The sequence below is a fragment of the Amblyomma americanum genome, chromosome 4 (genome assembly GCF_052857255.1).
Source record: "Amblyomma americanum isolate KBUSLIRL-KWMA chromosome 4, ASM5285725v1, whole genome shotgun sequence".
Taxonomy (NCBI): Eukaryota; Metazoa; Arthropoda; class Arachnida; order Ixodida; family Ixodidae; genus Amblyomma; species Amblyomma americanum.
In genome coordinates, this window is record NC_135500.1 from 105,798,450 (window position 1) to 105,815,736 (window position 17,287).

The 17,287-nt window shown below is 43.3% G+C and overlaps 1 protein-coding gene across 1 annotated transcript in view; it reads left to right on the plus strand.

Annotated features, from left to right (window-relative positions):
• Window positions 1-17,287, plus strand: part of LOC144129737 (MAM and LDL-receptor class A domain-containing protein 1-like) — a 142,438-nt gene that overhangs the window by 33,372 nt on the left and 91,779 nt on the right. The window contains exons 13-21 of the mRNA XM_077663823.1: window positions 490-598; window positions 1,528-1,644; window positions 3,556-3,695; window positions 5,905-6,018; window positions 7,812-8,028; window positions 10,138-10,302; window positions 13,476-13,700; window positions 14,372-14,404; window positions 16,147-16,281. Coding sequence (XP_077519949.1) covers window positions 490-598; window positions 1,528-1,644; window positions 3,556-3,695; window positions 5,905-6,018; window positions 7,812-8,028; window positions 10,138-10,302; window positions 13,476-13,700; window positions 14,372-14,404; window positions 16,147-16,281 — 1,255 coding nt within the window. The remainder of the gene's footprint in view (window positions 1-489; window positions 599-1,527; window positions 1,645-3,555; window positions 3,696-5,904; window positions 6,019-7,811; window positions 8,029-10,137; window positions 10,303-13,475; window positions 13,701-14,371; window positions 14,405-16,146; window positions 16,282-17,287) is intronic.

Consider the following 17,287-nt stretch of genomic DNA (forward strand, 5'->3'; position numbering starts at 1 on the left):
AGATGTTTCAGAGAAGGGGATCATTAATTTTAATATTGCCTTTTTGAGGTATAGAGAAGCTTTTAGCGGCGTAGTAATACCGGTGTCGGAGGACATCAAAAACAGGTGAGGCATGCCAATTAGTAAACTTATTATCTAAAATCAAATAGATAACTTTTTAGCCATTACCAATATGCACCTGATTGCAATTAGAGATTTGTAGCCAGTCATTAGTTAAAGCCATATCAGTTTTCAGAATTTCGAAAACGCGATTACCCGCGCCGCTGAAGCTCGACGAAATTTGTCCACATCGTGTGAATATAGATGCGCTTTCGAAAAGAATGGTGGCAAAGCGACCTGTCCAGTGCACGTAACTAGTCGAAATAACCAAAATTAACCTACGTGCTTCATTCTATACTTTGCGACTGTCTAGAAGTAGTATTTGCGCTGTGATAGCTTAAAGAATAAACGCTTTAAAAAATTTGCTGATGAATATTTTTTCTTCTGCAGCTCGTTTTTGAAGTGGAATCCCGTGAATCCGTTGCAAAAGATGCAGTGTTGGCTCTTGGACCACTAGAATTGACTTCCGGGGCATGCGACGTCCTGACGGACGGACAAGGTATATATTATTCAGATGTATTCTTCATAAAAGGCTGTTGGAAGAGACCGCGGAACGGTCTCTTTTCATGTCCCAAAAGTATGATAATCATTACTATAGAAGCGCATGCCAATATTGATGATGAAATAAAGTCGTTCTGAGGCCGTATTCTGCAACAATCCAATGCCATTCCAGTCCATTTCTTCGATTGCCGTTAGTCGCTCCTCCCGTAGGACGTCAGAGAAGACGTCACGCTGGTCGCCACATAAACATGCCCGTGATGCAGCCAGCTTGCATAAATGCGTCTCGAGCCCATGTCCCATTCGCGAATCAGTGCCGACGCCTACGAATTACTGGGGATGACGACGCGTTTGGCACACCTGACGAGCCTTTTTGGCGCTAATTCAGTCTCGGCAAATAAAATTGGCGTCATTTGTGCGGCGAAGCGGCAGAGAAAGGTTCGCGTGCCTCAAACTGACTGGATGCAGCGACAGTTGTTTCGCTAGCGGCGGCGCCTTTACCAGACCGGCTGTGTCTGCGACTTGCTGTTTGTTTTCCTACATGCTGTTGCTTTCGTCACTTTGACGTCACGGCCAAATTGTATAGACAATGAATGCAAAGTTACAGAATGCGGTCCCTGGCCCTGCCTTGCTGAGTTCGCGTGTGAAGTCATGATACAGCAGTCTGTATATAAAGAAGTGGAAATCAAAAACTTAATTTCGTACTGAGCCCTGAGCAGACACTCCATGCAAATATGACAGTAGCATAATGCTAAATTCTATTGCCGGATGTAATTATGGCTGCGGGGCTAGCGTAAGCTGTCGCTAGCCACGACAGACAGAATCAAAAACGTGACGCCAATATCAGGCGCATACCTCATTCGTTTATTTTCTTTTTCGTGGAAACGTCTTTTTCTTATTCCGTTTATTGATATAGTTGATGCTTTTCAGGCTACTGCGACTTCGAGTTCAACCTGTGTGGCTGGGTTGCGACCGACGGATGGAAGCGGGAAATTAGTGGCTCCAGTATTTCAAAAACGGAGCCGCGCTCTGGACCGCATAATTCAGGTGCGTGAGGCACGCATGGCCAACTGGTCGTTACTGCTGCATGGCGTGTCACGCAGGCAAACGGTACGATCTGCAAACTTGCCGAAAAAGGAACTCATGCGCTAGCATCCTAATTTTACCGCGATAGCGTTTAGGCCCCGTTCACCAGGAAATCTGGTGTCGGAGTGAGCTTTGTGAGGGAAAAATCACAGGCATGGCTCTGCCAAGAGGTCTCCAGAGAGCAATCTGTAGGAGGCAGGTGGGTCACCTACGCCATGTGTCCTTGCAGCGTCATCACAACCTGCCCACAGGATAGTGAGAAACTGCCCGCTGCGGCAGGTGAGAGTTAAATTAAGAATTGCTCGCTCGGCGAGAGTAACCTGGCCCGCACAAGGCCAACCGCTGGGAGCACCTTCCATCGCAGGGCCATCGCTTAACCGCTGCACCACTGCCCCAAGAGTGGTATGCGGCTCAACGCATTACAATCAGCTGTCCTTTGTGTTTGAATTTCTGCGTCGTTAGTCGTGAACTCACATACAGATGCTGTTTTTAGTGCAAATATTTGCTAGCTGCGCTTGTTGTTAGGGCCGGCGAGATCGTCGGCTTCCATAATAAAACATGCTGTTGAATATTCACAGCGCGGTATTAGAGATACGAATGAATGAGCGGAAAGATGTTTGGTCCAAAGGCTTCCCAAAAAACGACTCGGCCGGAGTTGAGAGGCTGTTAACGCCTCAGTAATGAAAGCATTATTTCAATTCGGAAAAAAAAACTCAAGCTTAGCGCTTGTTTGCGCGTTGCAAACAGCGTCCACGGGTGATGTGGCACTCATGTCAGCTGTTACCCTTCTTTTAATAATTAAACCACTACAAGAGGAGTTCACAGCGACTTTTCCAGCCAAATGCATCCCATAGACGCCGAAATATTCAAGCTGGGCCGGACGGTAACGTTCTGCCGCCATAATTCGTTACTTATATAAAAGTACAGCCGTGCTCGACTGTTGGCTGGAAAGACGCGGGTGCGATCCCGACCGAGGCGGTCGCATTGCTATAGGGGCGAAATGCTAGAGGTCCGTGTACTGTGCGATGCCAGTACACGTTAAGGAACCAAGCGCGGTCGAATTTATGTGGAGCCTTCCACTACGGCGTCCCTCATAGCATAAGTCCCTTTGCGATGTTAAGTCCAACAATCCAAACCGGAAAAGTGTAGCCATGAAAATTCCTCTCTGATATCCTATCTGATCTTACTAGCGTAACAATACGGAGTCGCGTCATATAAAAGGAAACAAAATATTGCTTGTGATGAATGCCTGGACTTCGAATAAACAATTAGATCTCCTAGGCATTCTTTCATGGTTTACTGAAGGCGTCCTTTTCATGTCCAAAAGTTTTGAACAAAAATTTTGAATATTGCAAAATTGTGAGGCACTGTTACGGAAATATTAAAAGTAATGATGCATTCTTCCGGTGTGCAGCAACATCTTTCTTTCAGAGCTTTTCCATCGCTCGCATCGAGCAATTAAGGCAGCCTTAGAAAACCAATAGGGAACGCTTTTGACGATCGCTCTAACGTTAATAGCAAGAAAACGGAGCCTGTTGACGGGAGATCTGCAGGTATATTGATTGCTACAGTGAGCGCTTAATTTACGTGAAAAAATTCCGCCCAAGAACTCTTTCACGTTGAAAATGCTTTTGCCCAGAATTATTTGGTAGGAAGTTTCCTTTCCTGCCTATCATGTGCGGCTTCGTTCTTGTCGTACATAGAATGAAAACGATCATCGTAACAGTAACAAAGGGCCTGCTGAAAAATTTATTTCCTTCAATTTCAAACTACGTTCTCCTCACACTTCAGAGTCCTTAAGAAGTATTATTTACTTTGCTAAGATGAGCGAAAGACTTGAAAACCACTCCATTTTGTTCCGCTTGCTTACAGCGTACGCTGTGACGGCCAGCAAGTCGTCTTCATCGGCTGCCGGCGCCACACTGACCAGTCCGGAGTGGTCAGGTGACAGTGAACCGCAGTGCTTTGAGTTCTGGTACTTGCAGACTGGAGAAAGCGGAGCGCAACTTCAGGTGAGCTGTTCATTGCAATTGTTATGCTCGCAAGTCCGAAGGCACCGAGTGCAAGATACGGTCGCTGAAGTTTTTTTCACTGTTACTCAGTGCATCGCTCGTTTGTTGTAGGGATGTGAAAAACAAAATATATCTCCCATGCCGGCGGCAGTATCACCTTGTTATTCTTCGCGAAGGTTAGATAGGCGTTTGTTGGCGTAATCCTGTGTGTATATTTTTCTTCCAAGGATCGCCAATCAACGACAGCAATGTTTCCTTCACTGAGGACTGCCATCGAGTCCAAATAGCTTGCCGTGTCTTAAGGTTACTTTTCTGTGCTATTTTCTCTTAGAGATATGCTAAAAATACGGCAGTTCGCTAGTTTTTCGCTTCCAAAACGATGTTTCAGAAGGCCATAGAAACACTGTTAAATTATATGAAAATGTTGCAGAAAATACCATGGTGAAATACAGAGTAACTCGGACAAGGTTTTGGCCTCTGTGCGAACGGGTTAGAGATATTGATGATTGTCATGGACACTGATGCATCAACACAACTATGATTGCACTGTAGCACTATAAAACAAGTTGTTGCGAACTGCTTAGCACAGCTCAATGAGATGCAGCTCTCTTAGTTTTTACGATGCAGCATAGCCATATTTGAACATTTTTGTTTAGTCCTCTAGGGCGTAATCTGGAGAGTTATTAATCTTTAACCAATGATCCTTGGTAATTACCCCTTTTCTTCTAATATTTATACAGTACTCATTAAACCCAATTCAGCTCCAAAGATTTCTCTCAATGGACTGCACTCAGGTCAACCCGTAGGTACCAGTTGGACAAAATGCGGTAGCCACTTTGCAATTAAGCCTCTGGTTGGAAAGAAGAAAACATAATTATAGTTCCCTTCCACATTTCCATGAACTTAAAATAGATGATCGCGATGAATTTATTCAGAGCAATGGCAGCTTTGCCCAGACAGAGCCGGGGCACAACTGATTTTTTTCTACTTGGAATTTATCCCATTGCATTTAAAAACGCAGTAACCTCCAGAGTTGAGGTTCTCGTAATTTTTGAGAGGGAGGGATAAAATATGCAGTGTGAGCGAGATCACAAGGATGCTGCATTTTTTTTCCGGTAGAGGAAGCTGCCGGGCAAGTTGGTGATGAATGTTGTGAAAAAGGAAGGGCAAAAAACGGCCTAGAGACGGAGCAGGGGACACAAAAACACGTTCACGAGCACTCACTGCCAACTTTTATTCATGCTGTAGTAGATGGGATATATAAGATCAGAATATCGACTATGCGTATTCAGAAAGCACAAAGGCCGTACATCAATCAAGCGCTCAAGTTAATCAAAAAACGAATATAAAAAACACATTCAGCTCAATATACGTGCACAGACGTGTCACTGACACAAAGATCGGAGAGCTTTGTGATATAATAAGACTCTAGAACAAGCCTAGCTTTATCATTACCGCTCTTGCCAAGAATCGTGGTCTTCTTTAGACTTGACCTACACTTGCACGAGACAAGGTACCGCACGAGATTCGCACGAGATTCGCACTAGTGTCATTATTTTCAATGTTTCTGGCATGCTCCCGTACCCGGTCATTAATACAGCGGCCAGTTTGGCCAACGTATGAAGCCCCACATGGGAGGGAAATGCAGTACACCACACCTATTGCACATTTAGCGTAGGCGATCCCATGCTTTTTTTTTTTTGCAGTCCTCGTCCGTTTTTTTTCGCTTCCTCCATCACAACATGCATTTTTTTTTGCTTTAAACCAGTGTGACGTGCACTTCCATCATCTTTAAATAAAAGATCCCAAATATGTGATAAAAAACTATGTTATTTAAAATTCGGCTACGGTGTCGCTTGTAAGCATGTACATGAAATCTCGTAAAAGATGCATCATTACGGCAGCTAAGTGCGTTTACTGACCGCATTTCTTTTCTAACTGTGAGTCGAAGTTATTCCTGGCGCATATTAATAGTCAAGTAGGAACGCCATTTCTAATTGCCCTGGTGTGTGCGTGTGCGGGGGGGGGGGGGAGGGGGTACGTGTGTACAGACGTTACGTATCACAAGGACACGTATGGTAGCTAGGTGGCAGGTGTACGACAAAAATGCAAAACAGTAGCCACACCGCTCCAGCACACCTAATTCTGATTTTCCCTAAGTATGCCAATATACCGTCTTTTTTGCATACGCACCTTTCTTTGCTTGCAGGCGGAGGTGGTAGGGAACGGCAAGAATGAAGTTGTGTGGAGAAAGCCCCTCTATCCGGAGTCAGATACCTGGATGCTAGGGCGTGTGGAAATTGTACAAGAGAAAAGATTCAAGGTGAGAACTACCGGTGGGACACAAACAAAAAACACTGCACGAAACATCGCGATATTTGTGGAATATAAAAATGACAACTAATGCGCATTCCTTTTGTTCACTTCTGGAGGAAATTGTTATATCGCTGTGGAAAATTTCTATACCTATTACGGACAATGCATGGGACGTATGGCTTGCGTACGTGACGGACGCGTTTTCTGTGCTCCTGCAGCCTATAATGAAGCAAACTTGCGAGAATATCAAATATAAGCACAGGCTTACTAAGCGAGTGTTTAATATTGCGCCTTCCGTAAGTTTGCTTCGTCGCAAAGCGCAGGAGCGCAGAAAAAGCCGCCGTCGCGCACGCAAGCCAAAGCTTTGACCGGCTGTATGTGCAGAGGGCAAAACACATGCCTATAACGACCGTACTGTGTGTTCCGCAGCTCCCAAAGCCGCTACGACTAGGAAGGCAAAAAATGACGATGAAATCATATGAGTGTAACTGCGCATGCTTATATACAGACCATTTTTAACAGTGTTATTGCCAGATATCGAGTTTTCAGCCCGAAACACACCCAGAACATGTTCTAGACAAGCGTTTTGTCCTCTGTACGCTACAGCATTCGCATGCAGACGCGCCTGAGCCAGATTGCTAGCATCTTTCAAGACTGCGCTATATCACAGCCTTTGTTCGCTCATTCGGCATCCACCCCATGCGCTCGAGGAAACGAAGGAACGTAATTTTAAAATTTTATTAGCACATTTGAGATAGCTAGAGTTTAGAATGCTCACCTAATGGGTTTTCATCTGTGCTACTCCGAACTACTGATCTTATATTCTTATACAAGAATGTTCTTCATATTTCTCATAAGGTCTGCAAAGGGCCGTTTTATTTTCCATCCACATGGCGGCCATGAACAATGTTGGAGACTTCTCATTTGGAATCCAAAGACGAAGCTGGATCCAAAATGGGCTTCGGTTTCAGAAGAAACAAATATAAAGGCAGTCGGTCAAGATGAACATATTCCCCTTGCACGGGCCTAAGAGAATAGTTCAAAAAGGACAAAAAAATTGTAGATCTAAGCTTATCCGCTAAGCGCATGGATCAGCCAAATCTTCTCTAGCATGGGTTTGGCCTTATAGCCCTGAATCATACCGTGGAACCACCATCAGATTGCGCATTCCTCCGTCCTCGTCATAACCTCCTGCTTGCACGGCAGCCACAACCTGGATTCCTCCCGTGGCAGCCATCTACCTTATGAGAATTCCTCTTCTCTCGCTTTAACGTCACAAGCCACAACGTCAACCAGTTTCTCATTCCTGAGAAGGAGGCCGAGGTTTTTGTTTGATTGGCTGGGAGCCTCAAGATCCTTGCCCAGCCGACTATGGTCGCTGGAGTGGCGCGACCTTCTTTCAAGCTTTTAATATTAGCCATTTGTAAAATTTCTTTACTATCCCATAACTATAGTAGTACAAACTAACGTTTTAGGCCCTCTTCACCAGCGATGATTTTTCACATTTCTATAAAATTCCTGCAGTAATACTTTTTTATACCTTCAGCTTGGCGCATGATGGTCTTAATTGCCTTCGTGCCATGAAACACAACGCACACTTATCAAAGAGCACAGGAAACCACTTCCTTTAAATATTGGCCTAGGAAACTACCCTATTTTAACCTAGGTTCATACGCTTTGGGCACCTCTCCGCTCTTCAAGTGGGTCTTAAGATTTTGCAATGCCGGACTTTGTTGGCTCTACCATAATATAATTTCATTCCTTCTGAAAAATGCGTTTTGGTCACCCTCGTTTACGTAGGTGCTTCTTCGTGCCAACTTTACGGAAGGCGAGACAAAGTCATTCTGCGTCGACAACGTGGTGCTGAGGCCAGGACCTTGCATCCATCTGGCTCAGTGTGATTTTTCGGATGATCTCTGCGGCTATGTGAATGAATTTATGCGAGACTTCCGCTGGCTGGTTGGCACCGGTCGCCTGGAGAGGCCAGCCGAGTTCTTAGGCTCACCCGTTCCTTCAGGTGGGAAGCAGCATTTTCTCTTCTCTGACTGGTCGCAGTTTAAGCACTGCGACCAGACATCGGCGTTAAGCAAACCTAGAATATGTTGAAGCCTTTAACGTTATTATTATTCCAACTTATCAATAAGTGCTAAATGCAATTAATGACCATCTTGTCTGAGAAACGACGGGAGTGTGCTGCTCAATACAAAAAACGAACACCGAAGCCACTGCTAGTTTGTCTCCATTCTAGCTGTGAAGGTTCCCCGAGATTTTGGCTGCCTTTGAGCAATAATATTCTTGCCGAAACTAAAAATGCACGTTGAGATGTAACTCTGACAAGAACCGACCTTTCTGAGTTCAGGCAAACAACTCACGGGTACTGTAAGATGCTCTGATTATGAAGTATATAAAATTCGAATCACGTTGCATACAAGCACTAAGGCTTATATAAGGTATCTCCTATGTCGTGCAGCATATTTAATCGACACAAAACCTTTGCTGAGAAAAAAGTGTAGTCTACATTCAGTATTAATCGTTGTTCCATGGTCGAAACTTACACCAGGGAAAAAATCTTCAGAATAACTGTACTAAAGCAAACGGCATATTTTGAAATTCTTTAAAAAGTTTCTAGTCATTTGCAGTTGCTGTTTTTGATTCCAGGATGCATCTGTTGCTAGCTTCACCAAATTTATCGTTTGCTGAAGGAATGCACCTAATGATGACAAAAGCTTCTTTCTAAAGGAGGACATAACGTCTGCGTCTGTTGAAACAAAACTTTTTGCAGCTTAACTCACTTTATTAATTGGCCAACACGTTCGAAAAACTTCTCGTTGAGAGATGTGCTGAGATATTCTTCTAAAATATATAAAGAACAATCTCATGTGCTAGGCATAAAGCTGTGTTGCCTGGCATGTTCGAAAAAGCGGAGATGGGGGCAAGTAATTTCATAGAAAATAGCTTTTTATTTATCGGCAGAGGTAAAAGAAGTTTCTTTCATCCAACTATCTTCTCTCCGTATAAAAACAGTAACATTGGTAACACCATGAACAAAAAAAAAAGAAATGTTATACAAGCGTTCCTAGCGAAAAGCTTGTGCACGGTTTTTAATGATTCCTACCGCAGAAAAATAATTTGTCATTTTTGCTGGTCGATTGGCGCGACCAATGCTTCAGAAGTGTGCCGACCTACTCTCAGGTTAAAGTCTGCCTACAGCTTTTTTTTTGCCTCAATAGCAAAGTAATATACACGTGAGAACAAAGGCTGGAGAAAATGACTGAAGAAGGAGCAAAGGAAAGTGCAGATTGTTTGAGGCCACTGTAATCTAACAGTATCTTGTTCTTAGAGTCGACTTGCGCGAAGCAAAAGAGTACAGAAGACTACTACAAAGCTTGCTGAAAATTTTTGCAGCTAAACGAAAACTTGCTGGTCCCGGGCAAAGGCATGAATTATGTTCTATCTGAAGCAATCGCTTTTAAGTTAGACACAAGAGAACAGCTCGCAAATATTAGGGTAGGCCCAGTTTTTCTGCGCTTTGAAGGAAAGACAAGGCTAGAGCACTTTATTGGCAAGAAAATACCTTTCCGAGCACATTTCAATCTATACTGCAATCAACTTACTAACATCCTTTCGGTGCCGCGCATAATAATGAAAGTTTGACATGTTCCGAAGGCGTCTGTTTCTGAAAAAAAGCTCATCTTATCACAAATCGATATTAGAGTGGTAGGACATCCGTTTCTTATTTTGCATGTGCAGAGATTAAAATGTAGGAACGTCAAGATCCCATCGGTGGAACGCTTGAAAAAGGCCTCCTGCTTTCTGTTATCAAATTGCAACTTTTGGACCCGATTGAAATCAGCGAATCCTAAATGACTCTTCAGAAAATTTCCGAGAACCCACAAAATAGGTGAAACTAAACGATTTGGCCAGGATTTAAAACTCACTGAGCAGCAAGCCTCTGCACTACATGAAGGACAGAGCATCACGAACGACTCTGGGTTAACATGTTAATTTGAGCTGCCTTTTCCTCTTGAGGTGTAAGCATAACTACGCATATTACGCATTCAAATGTGCAAATGGGGTCCCCAAAACACGTCAAACGCCACGATGTATCGCGTGTGTTTACTTGCAGATGGTGATTCTACCTTCGCCTACCTCGACTTGTCAAGTGCTACTCGGGGTATGACCAGTAGGGAATGGATGAAATCTTCCCACAATGTTGGCCTGCTCAGCCCTTTGTTCGATGTCCCCGATCACGGTGTCGATATAACGGTGAAGTATTTCAGAGATGGCGCAGGTAAGCACACACAACTTCGCCCTGAAAAACATAGTTTTTAGAAACTAACAACTGATATTTTCTTCGTGGCAGTTACTTTTAGCGCCAAATATTATCATCCTAGGTGACGTTACCTACCTGCGTCTCTTTACCCAAAGGAATTAAACAAAAAATGTTGGTCTCGTAAAACAAATTTAATTTACGGCCTCATTTAGAGCCCCACAAGTTGGTTTTTTGAGGTAACTTTGTCTTATTGGGTAGTGTTTCAATTTTTCAAGTTTAATCTGCAGACATGCAGACAAAACTGCGTTGAAAGATAGGTAAAGTGGTAAACGTAAAATAAACCCCTACATTAAAATCTGATCTTCACTTTCACTGCAGTGGGTTTGGAGCCACGCCTGTGAATGTGAACTGATTTAATTGAAAAGCACCGCAATATATGAAATAAAAAGAAGCTCCAACCGACTTCTCTTTGCGAGTGATCATCATGGTACTAAGTCTATGTGCGCTATTCTGTCTTTTTCCACCATTGTTTCGTTCATTGAGTGACTGTATTCTATCCTTTCGGAACTACCTACTTGTCGTTACTTTTCAAATCCAACAGTACGAAAGGTCACTATGTCACCAATTTTTGCGTGAAAACGAATAGCGATACATATTTTTAAAAATAATAATTCGCTAACAATGAAGGAATGTATGGGAAAACATGCAAAGTTAAATATGTGCTTTCAATATTTGGGACAGCCTAAAATAAAATATTATTTTACTCAAATCTATTCAAGTTCCTGCTGACCTACGCATTAGAAAGCGATAACCTATGACAATTGTTCAAGGTGATGGTTCGGGCTAGTGGGTATGCGTTATGATCCATAGCGCAGCAACAAAACAGGGAACAAACACAAGCGCTTGTGTTTGTCCCCTGTTTTGTTGCTGCGCTATGGATCATGACAATTGTTCGCCTATATACGTAAAACGGCGCTCACATAAGAAGTAAAGAATGTAGTGCGGGCAGTTGTCACTTTTTGCCAGACAGTCTTCAATTCTACCCTGTTTAAAGCATTTTTTCTGTGGTTTTGGGGAATGCAAACGACTCGGTAACTGCGGAACTTCTTGTAGGACACCTCAATCACGCCCTAAGCGAAGGTAGGAAGGTGGGTGTAAAAGAATAAACAGAGAAAGAGGTGCCTGGGGATATTTAACGTGCACTGACATCGCATAGCACACGGCCATCGTTTGCGTTTCTCCTTCCTTAAAACGCGGCCTTAATTCATTGCTTCGTGATGCTACAAGGAATTCGAATTAACGGGCCTTTAATTTTTGACGGCCAAGAGCTTCATTCAGTTCCGTAGCATATGCTCAAAAAGAACTTGTTGGACAAGCTCTGATATGCCAAATCCGCCCCATTCACACTGACAGCTTCCAACCGAAGCGCCATCAATCATGGCCAATTTTTCTTACTTCCTTCTGACTGCCCTCTGTCTTAATATAGCCTAAGGCGTCATCGGCCTTTGGTAAGAGATTGTTTTCCCCGTCGATTCTTGCTGGGCCTTTTTTTTATTAGATGCCGCACGGAGAAAGTTAATTCCCTTGGAAGTTTTCTTAATGTCTTAGTCATGTCTCGTGTCCTGTTTTACACTATCACACTATCATTTGAAGCAGCACCACTCATATGTAGTGCATCCAAAACATAAATCTCTCAGGTCTATTTGTTTCTTAATAATCGTTAAAGCTAATCCTACGGCCATTGAGCACAATAATATGGACAATTATATGCCAATTATAAAATAGCAATTGCATTTCTACCTTGAGAAACCCCCTTTCTTTCTTTACCATAAGTGAAATATTATTCGGGTTACGCATTAAGACGTCATAGAAACTGAAAATGATGAGCAGCTATTTAGAAGCAGTTGAATTCATTTGTGTAGAGCATTGTTCCCAATATAGCAATCGCAATATTTTCTTAACAACATGTGAACAAATCTTTTATATTTGTGCACGGTATGACACTGTTCTGTATCATATATCTCGCGAGTGGGGGAAAACTGTACTTCATACTCGTATCTACACCACCCTACTGCCTGTATTCTGCAACATATTACGCAGAAGCGCTTTCCACAAAACCGGGCGAGCAGCTCGAGCAGATTAATACCCAGAATATTGAAGCTTATCCCTCCTTCATTACTGGTCTGTAGGCACGTCCATTTGCATCGATGGTTTAGTAGTGTCCTCTCTTTTATTTTTTTTCTTACACCTACTGCAATCTCACATTTTGGAATATAGCAGGGTGGGCGGAAAGCAAATTGTAAAAACCACAACGACCTCAACTCTGCGGTTGTGGAACTTGGTGGGGTTTAGTTCAATCAGCCGATAAACGCTGTTCGTAATTCACTGCTTGTTAATTGTTGATAATACCTGAGCTGAAACACTCTGTGAATTCCCATTGTACAACTTCGACGTTATGTGTTTACCATAAGCTCCAGGGTATTTTTTAACATAGATGTGTTTAAGATTCAGAACGAACTCGTTCTACTGCTGCGCAGAAATTTTTACTTGGGAAGCAGGAAATAGTATATTTCTAATACATTTAACCATATGCTGCCGGTGCATACTGGTGTCAGGGCTGGTGCTGGTGTGAGGGCACGTTAATGAATCCCGGGTAGTCTAAATTACTCCGGTGCACTGTAGTACGGCGTCCTATATAGTCCATGTGTTTTTTTAGAGATGCTAAACCCCGGAATTTACAGTTGACATTTAAAAATTTTTATTTCAAACTAAAGCTAAGCAAGCAAAACGTAACGTTTTGAAAAGATATCAAGGAGGCGTCATTTTTTGTCGGAGATTATGAGAAACGTTGGACAGCCTTTTTGTAACATTTATCCTACATGTGCAAAAAGTGTAAATTCCCAAACAGGCCGAGAAAGTACTCTTTATTGGCCGCCTCTGTCAAAGACAAAATGTTTCAGTTTAGTCTACAAATGCGCTACGGTTCATAGAGATTTTGCACAACGTCGGCTTCATCCCAGTATCGTAGAAGGAAAACAATTGGCGCCTACAAATAAAGCTATGACTTGGTTGCCAGTGTGCGATTATGCGACATATTGAATTCTTTTTTGTTGCGATCGACTGAACGTGACTGTCTGCCACTTTACATAAAGTGTAAACTGTGCCACATGACCGCTTTTTACCTTCCACAGATATCATGGCGGCAAATTTATCTGTGTCGTGCTACGAGGGCGGTTCGTCGCCGAAGGGTGAAGTGCAACATTCTTCTGAGTTGGCCGAGGTTTCCGAGTGGACGACCTTGAATTTCACGCTCAAGAAGGCCTCAAACTGCCAGCTGGCAGTGCGGGTGGAAGCTGGCAAGGGGACCAATGGAACAATGGCCATCGGAGCAATACAAATATTCACATCACAATCAGGTATTCCAGGCAACTGGCTGCGGCCGTGCTCTAAGCGTTACAACATACTACGGCCAGTGGCTACTGGAATAGATGCCTGTTGAAACACGCAGTTTTCTTTCCGTGATGATTCACAGACCCTTCTAATTCCTCCTCCGATTCAGTCACTGATCATTCGATTTGCACCATAGATGTGCACATCTTTTCGTGCAGTAATAATAGTCTATGCGGAATGAAATGAGTGTATAGAGAAGAACAATTACGGCTGTGTTTGCCACCTGTGGTTGAAAATGAGAAGGACGGAACACCACAGCACACAGCAAGTCTACTCTCTTAGGTAATTCCTCAAATAAATTAATCCTGAATCCCATACGAAGACAGTTCTGCTACGAACTGCATGCGACGAGTGTTACTCACGCAAAGACAGTGTTCGTCTTTTCCTTATAGTTTTGTTTTGTAAGAGCTCTTTCATCCGTGGATATCTAGAAAGCGGCCAGCAGTGTATCTGGCTTTCAGTGAAAATGCGATAAACCACGGTCCAACAGGAATAGCGACGGGCACGTCATGCTAACCGTGCCTTAGAAGCACAACAGTAACGTAGCTGTATGAGCGGTCGGATGTTTGGAGCTGTAATAAACATTGATCTTGTGTCAAAGTTACCGAAGTCACTAGACTTAAATTTACCTTTCCAGATAAGGAACCAGGAACCAGTTACAACGCATCAGGTAAGTACGCTATCGTCACTCTCATAACCAGTTTTTGTTTTATTGTAAGTCAGTGATGATCACTACACAGCGATTCTCCATTTTAGTGGTCTTAATAAAAAGCATAAGATGCGCACATTGTTATAATTAAATTAATTCGGTGAGTCAAATTCGTGAGAACTTTGGCCCTGTTAAATCGTCTTGGCACTAGTACAGCAATACCGCTATGCCGAAAGATTCACCTCTTAGCATCGTTTTAGGTATGTGAAGCCACATCCAGGAAAAGAACAAGTGGCTGTGTACTGAGCTCATAAATTTGGCGCGCCTTTACTCTCAGTGCTTAATGATGTCCTTTATGCCAGAAACTTCAGAAAAAGCTAAGCCTAAACGAAAAATAGGCACTGTCAAGACAGTTAAAAAGGAAATACCCGTAGGTTTAGCGCCTAATGTTCAAGAAACAATGTAATCAATCACTTTTTATCAACTGTGAAAGCTGCCTTTAGTGAAAAGCCCTTTGAAACAGAAAATTATGTGTGATATTGTGAGTTAGCGTATGTGGCCAGTCACAATAAAGGTTAATAATAAAACCCAGACACTGTAGCAGTAGAAGAATTGCCGGTTTCGGGTGATGACAGAGCCGGCGCTAGTGTGTCGAAACGTGCTTACACAGACACAGGGAAATGATCTCGTTCCATGGGCAGATAGATGCCTATTGTGTAGGGCGTTAACAAATCCAGTCTTACCGCTGTGTTGCTTCCTCCACTTCTTGGATAGCTGTCTAAAACTGACGTGGTGTAGAGGAGAAGTAACTCTGTGAAACGATTAACAGATGACACCTCTTAAGTATACGAGTTGTTAATGTTTATATCAATAACATCAAATTAAAGAGCGCAGTAAAACCAAACCGCGCTATAATCATTACAAATACTATTACATAGAGATAGGGCACAGCCGAATGAAGGAAAATGTTCACGGAAGGAAGCAAGTAAAGCAAACACTATCAGGGCATATCTTCGGAGAAAACTGTGATGGCCACAGAAAAAAGAGAAAAAGCTCAGTAGCCCAGGCACAAATCCTGGATCGAGACTGTCCTGAGCCCGGCAAATCAGACATCGGGCCAATTTATCGTCAGCCTCGTTTCCAGGGTTCCCAAAATCTTTTTATATCTTTTTATTGATATTGATGACATTTCCGGAGTACAAAAAAAAATAGTAGCACCCTATTCGCTCCAGTTTGTGCTTTTTTATATTTTGACCTGTTCCGAGTGACATTGAGCCCTAAAGGTGCTTTGACACTTATTCAAATGCACATGAATCCGCCTGATTGTTTTTCACTCCAACTACTGAACGAGCTTGGATAGACTTTTTGTGGAAGCTTTGTGGAAGAGGAAATGATATTTTCCCCATGCTCAATAGCAGGAAGTGCAGGTTGTAAAAGAATGTAAAAGAGAGATCGACACATCATAGAACCAAATTACATCCATCTCCTTCCTGCAATTCAGTTGTCGAATATGTTGTAGAAATTTCCACAGTCGGGTCACGCGAGGATATTATAGTGGCAGAATGGGTAGCCAGGAAAGGAAAACCTTCGCGGAGAGGGTAGTAACGAAGTGTAGTCATGATGAGAGCAAAATGTGCGCGGGATAGGTAATTAAAGCTTGAAATTCCTGGGAAAAGCCTAGACAGTCAGTAGACACTTGATGGTGCACAAGACATAGTTTGAGTGCGGTGACGACGTCCATGATGAAGGCTGTTGAATCGCAGCTGCATGCACGTTCGAAGAGGGGAACATGTGCGGCTGGAATCCAAACGGAGGAGACGTGGCCTGGGCTTTGAATGATCCTGCCAAGAAAGTACCCGGCTTTCCACGATTTGACCACACACTGCGGGCGTATAGAGGTGAGCTTTGACAGATTATTTAAGAATTTCTTTCTTACTGAAGAACAAGATGTATATCATATTGGGCCGCAAGCAGCCATCTTCCAGCGAAAAAAAATTGATAAGTTCATATTATCTATTTTGTGTTTTTTCGCATCTCATGCAAATTATATAACATATGTCAAGTCGCCGCCACGCAGCATTAAATTAAGTAATATTATTTTTGAAACACAGTGAGTGCGCATCACAAAGGATGATACTTTGCGGGACCATAAAAAATTAGGAAAGCGGAAAATTTGTTTTTGGCAAAAGGAAATGGGCAGTAACTGTCTCACATCTTGGTGGACACTTCAACCGCGCCGTAAAGGAAGGGATAAAGGAGGGAGTGAAGGAAGAAAGGAAGAACAGAGGTGCCGTAGTGGAGGTCTCCGGAATAATTTCGACCACCTGGGGATGTTGAACGTGCACTGACATGGCACAGCACACGGGCGCCTTTGCGTTTCGCCTCCATCGAAACCCGGCCGCCGCGGTCAAGTTCGAACGCGGTACTCGGGATCAGTAGCCGAGCGCGCTAACCACTGAGCCACCGCGGCGACTAGGGACCATCGGAGTTCACTGTTTTGAGAACTATCATGTCTCGGCAACTTTTCGAAAAAGTCAGAAGAAGAATTATGCAGAGGTTTTCACGCGCAGTTCATACCCCACGACAGCCATGGTCCTTTCTGGGCTTAAGTGGCCCTTTTGGGCCTCTTCTAATACCCCTGTCACACGGGACTTCTTCTCGGCCTTTGCCGTAAAGTTGTCTTATTGCACTAAAGGAGCAAAACCGAAAAGGAGCAGCGACGCTGCTACACGGCAAATCCAAAGGAGCTAGAACGCGGCCTCCGTGAATGCCAAAAGTCACCGCTGTGTGTGAAGCGGCGCTAGTAACATTATGAAATTAAAGCAGACGGTAGCACTTCAGCTAAGAGTGCATTCGTTTATGTTGGAAAAAGTAGCTATCACGATAATAAACGAGCGTTCTGAC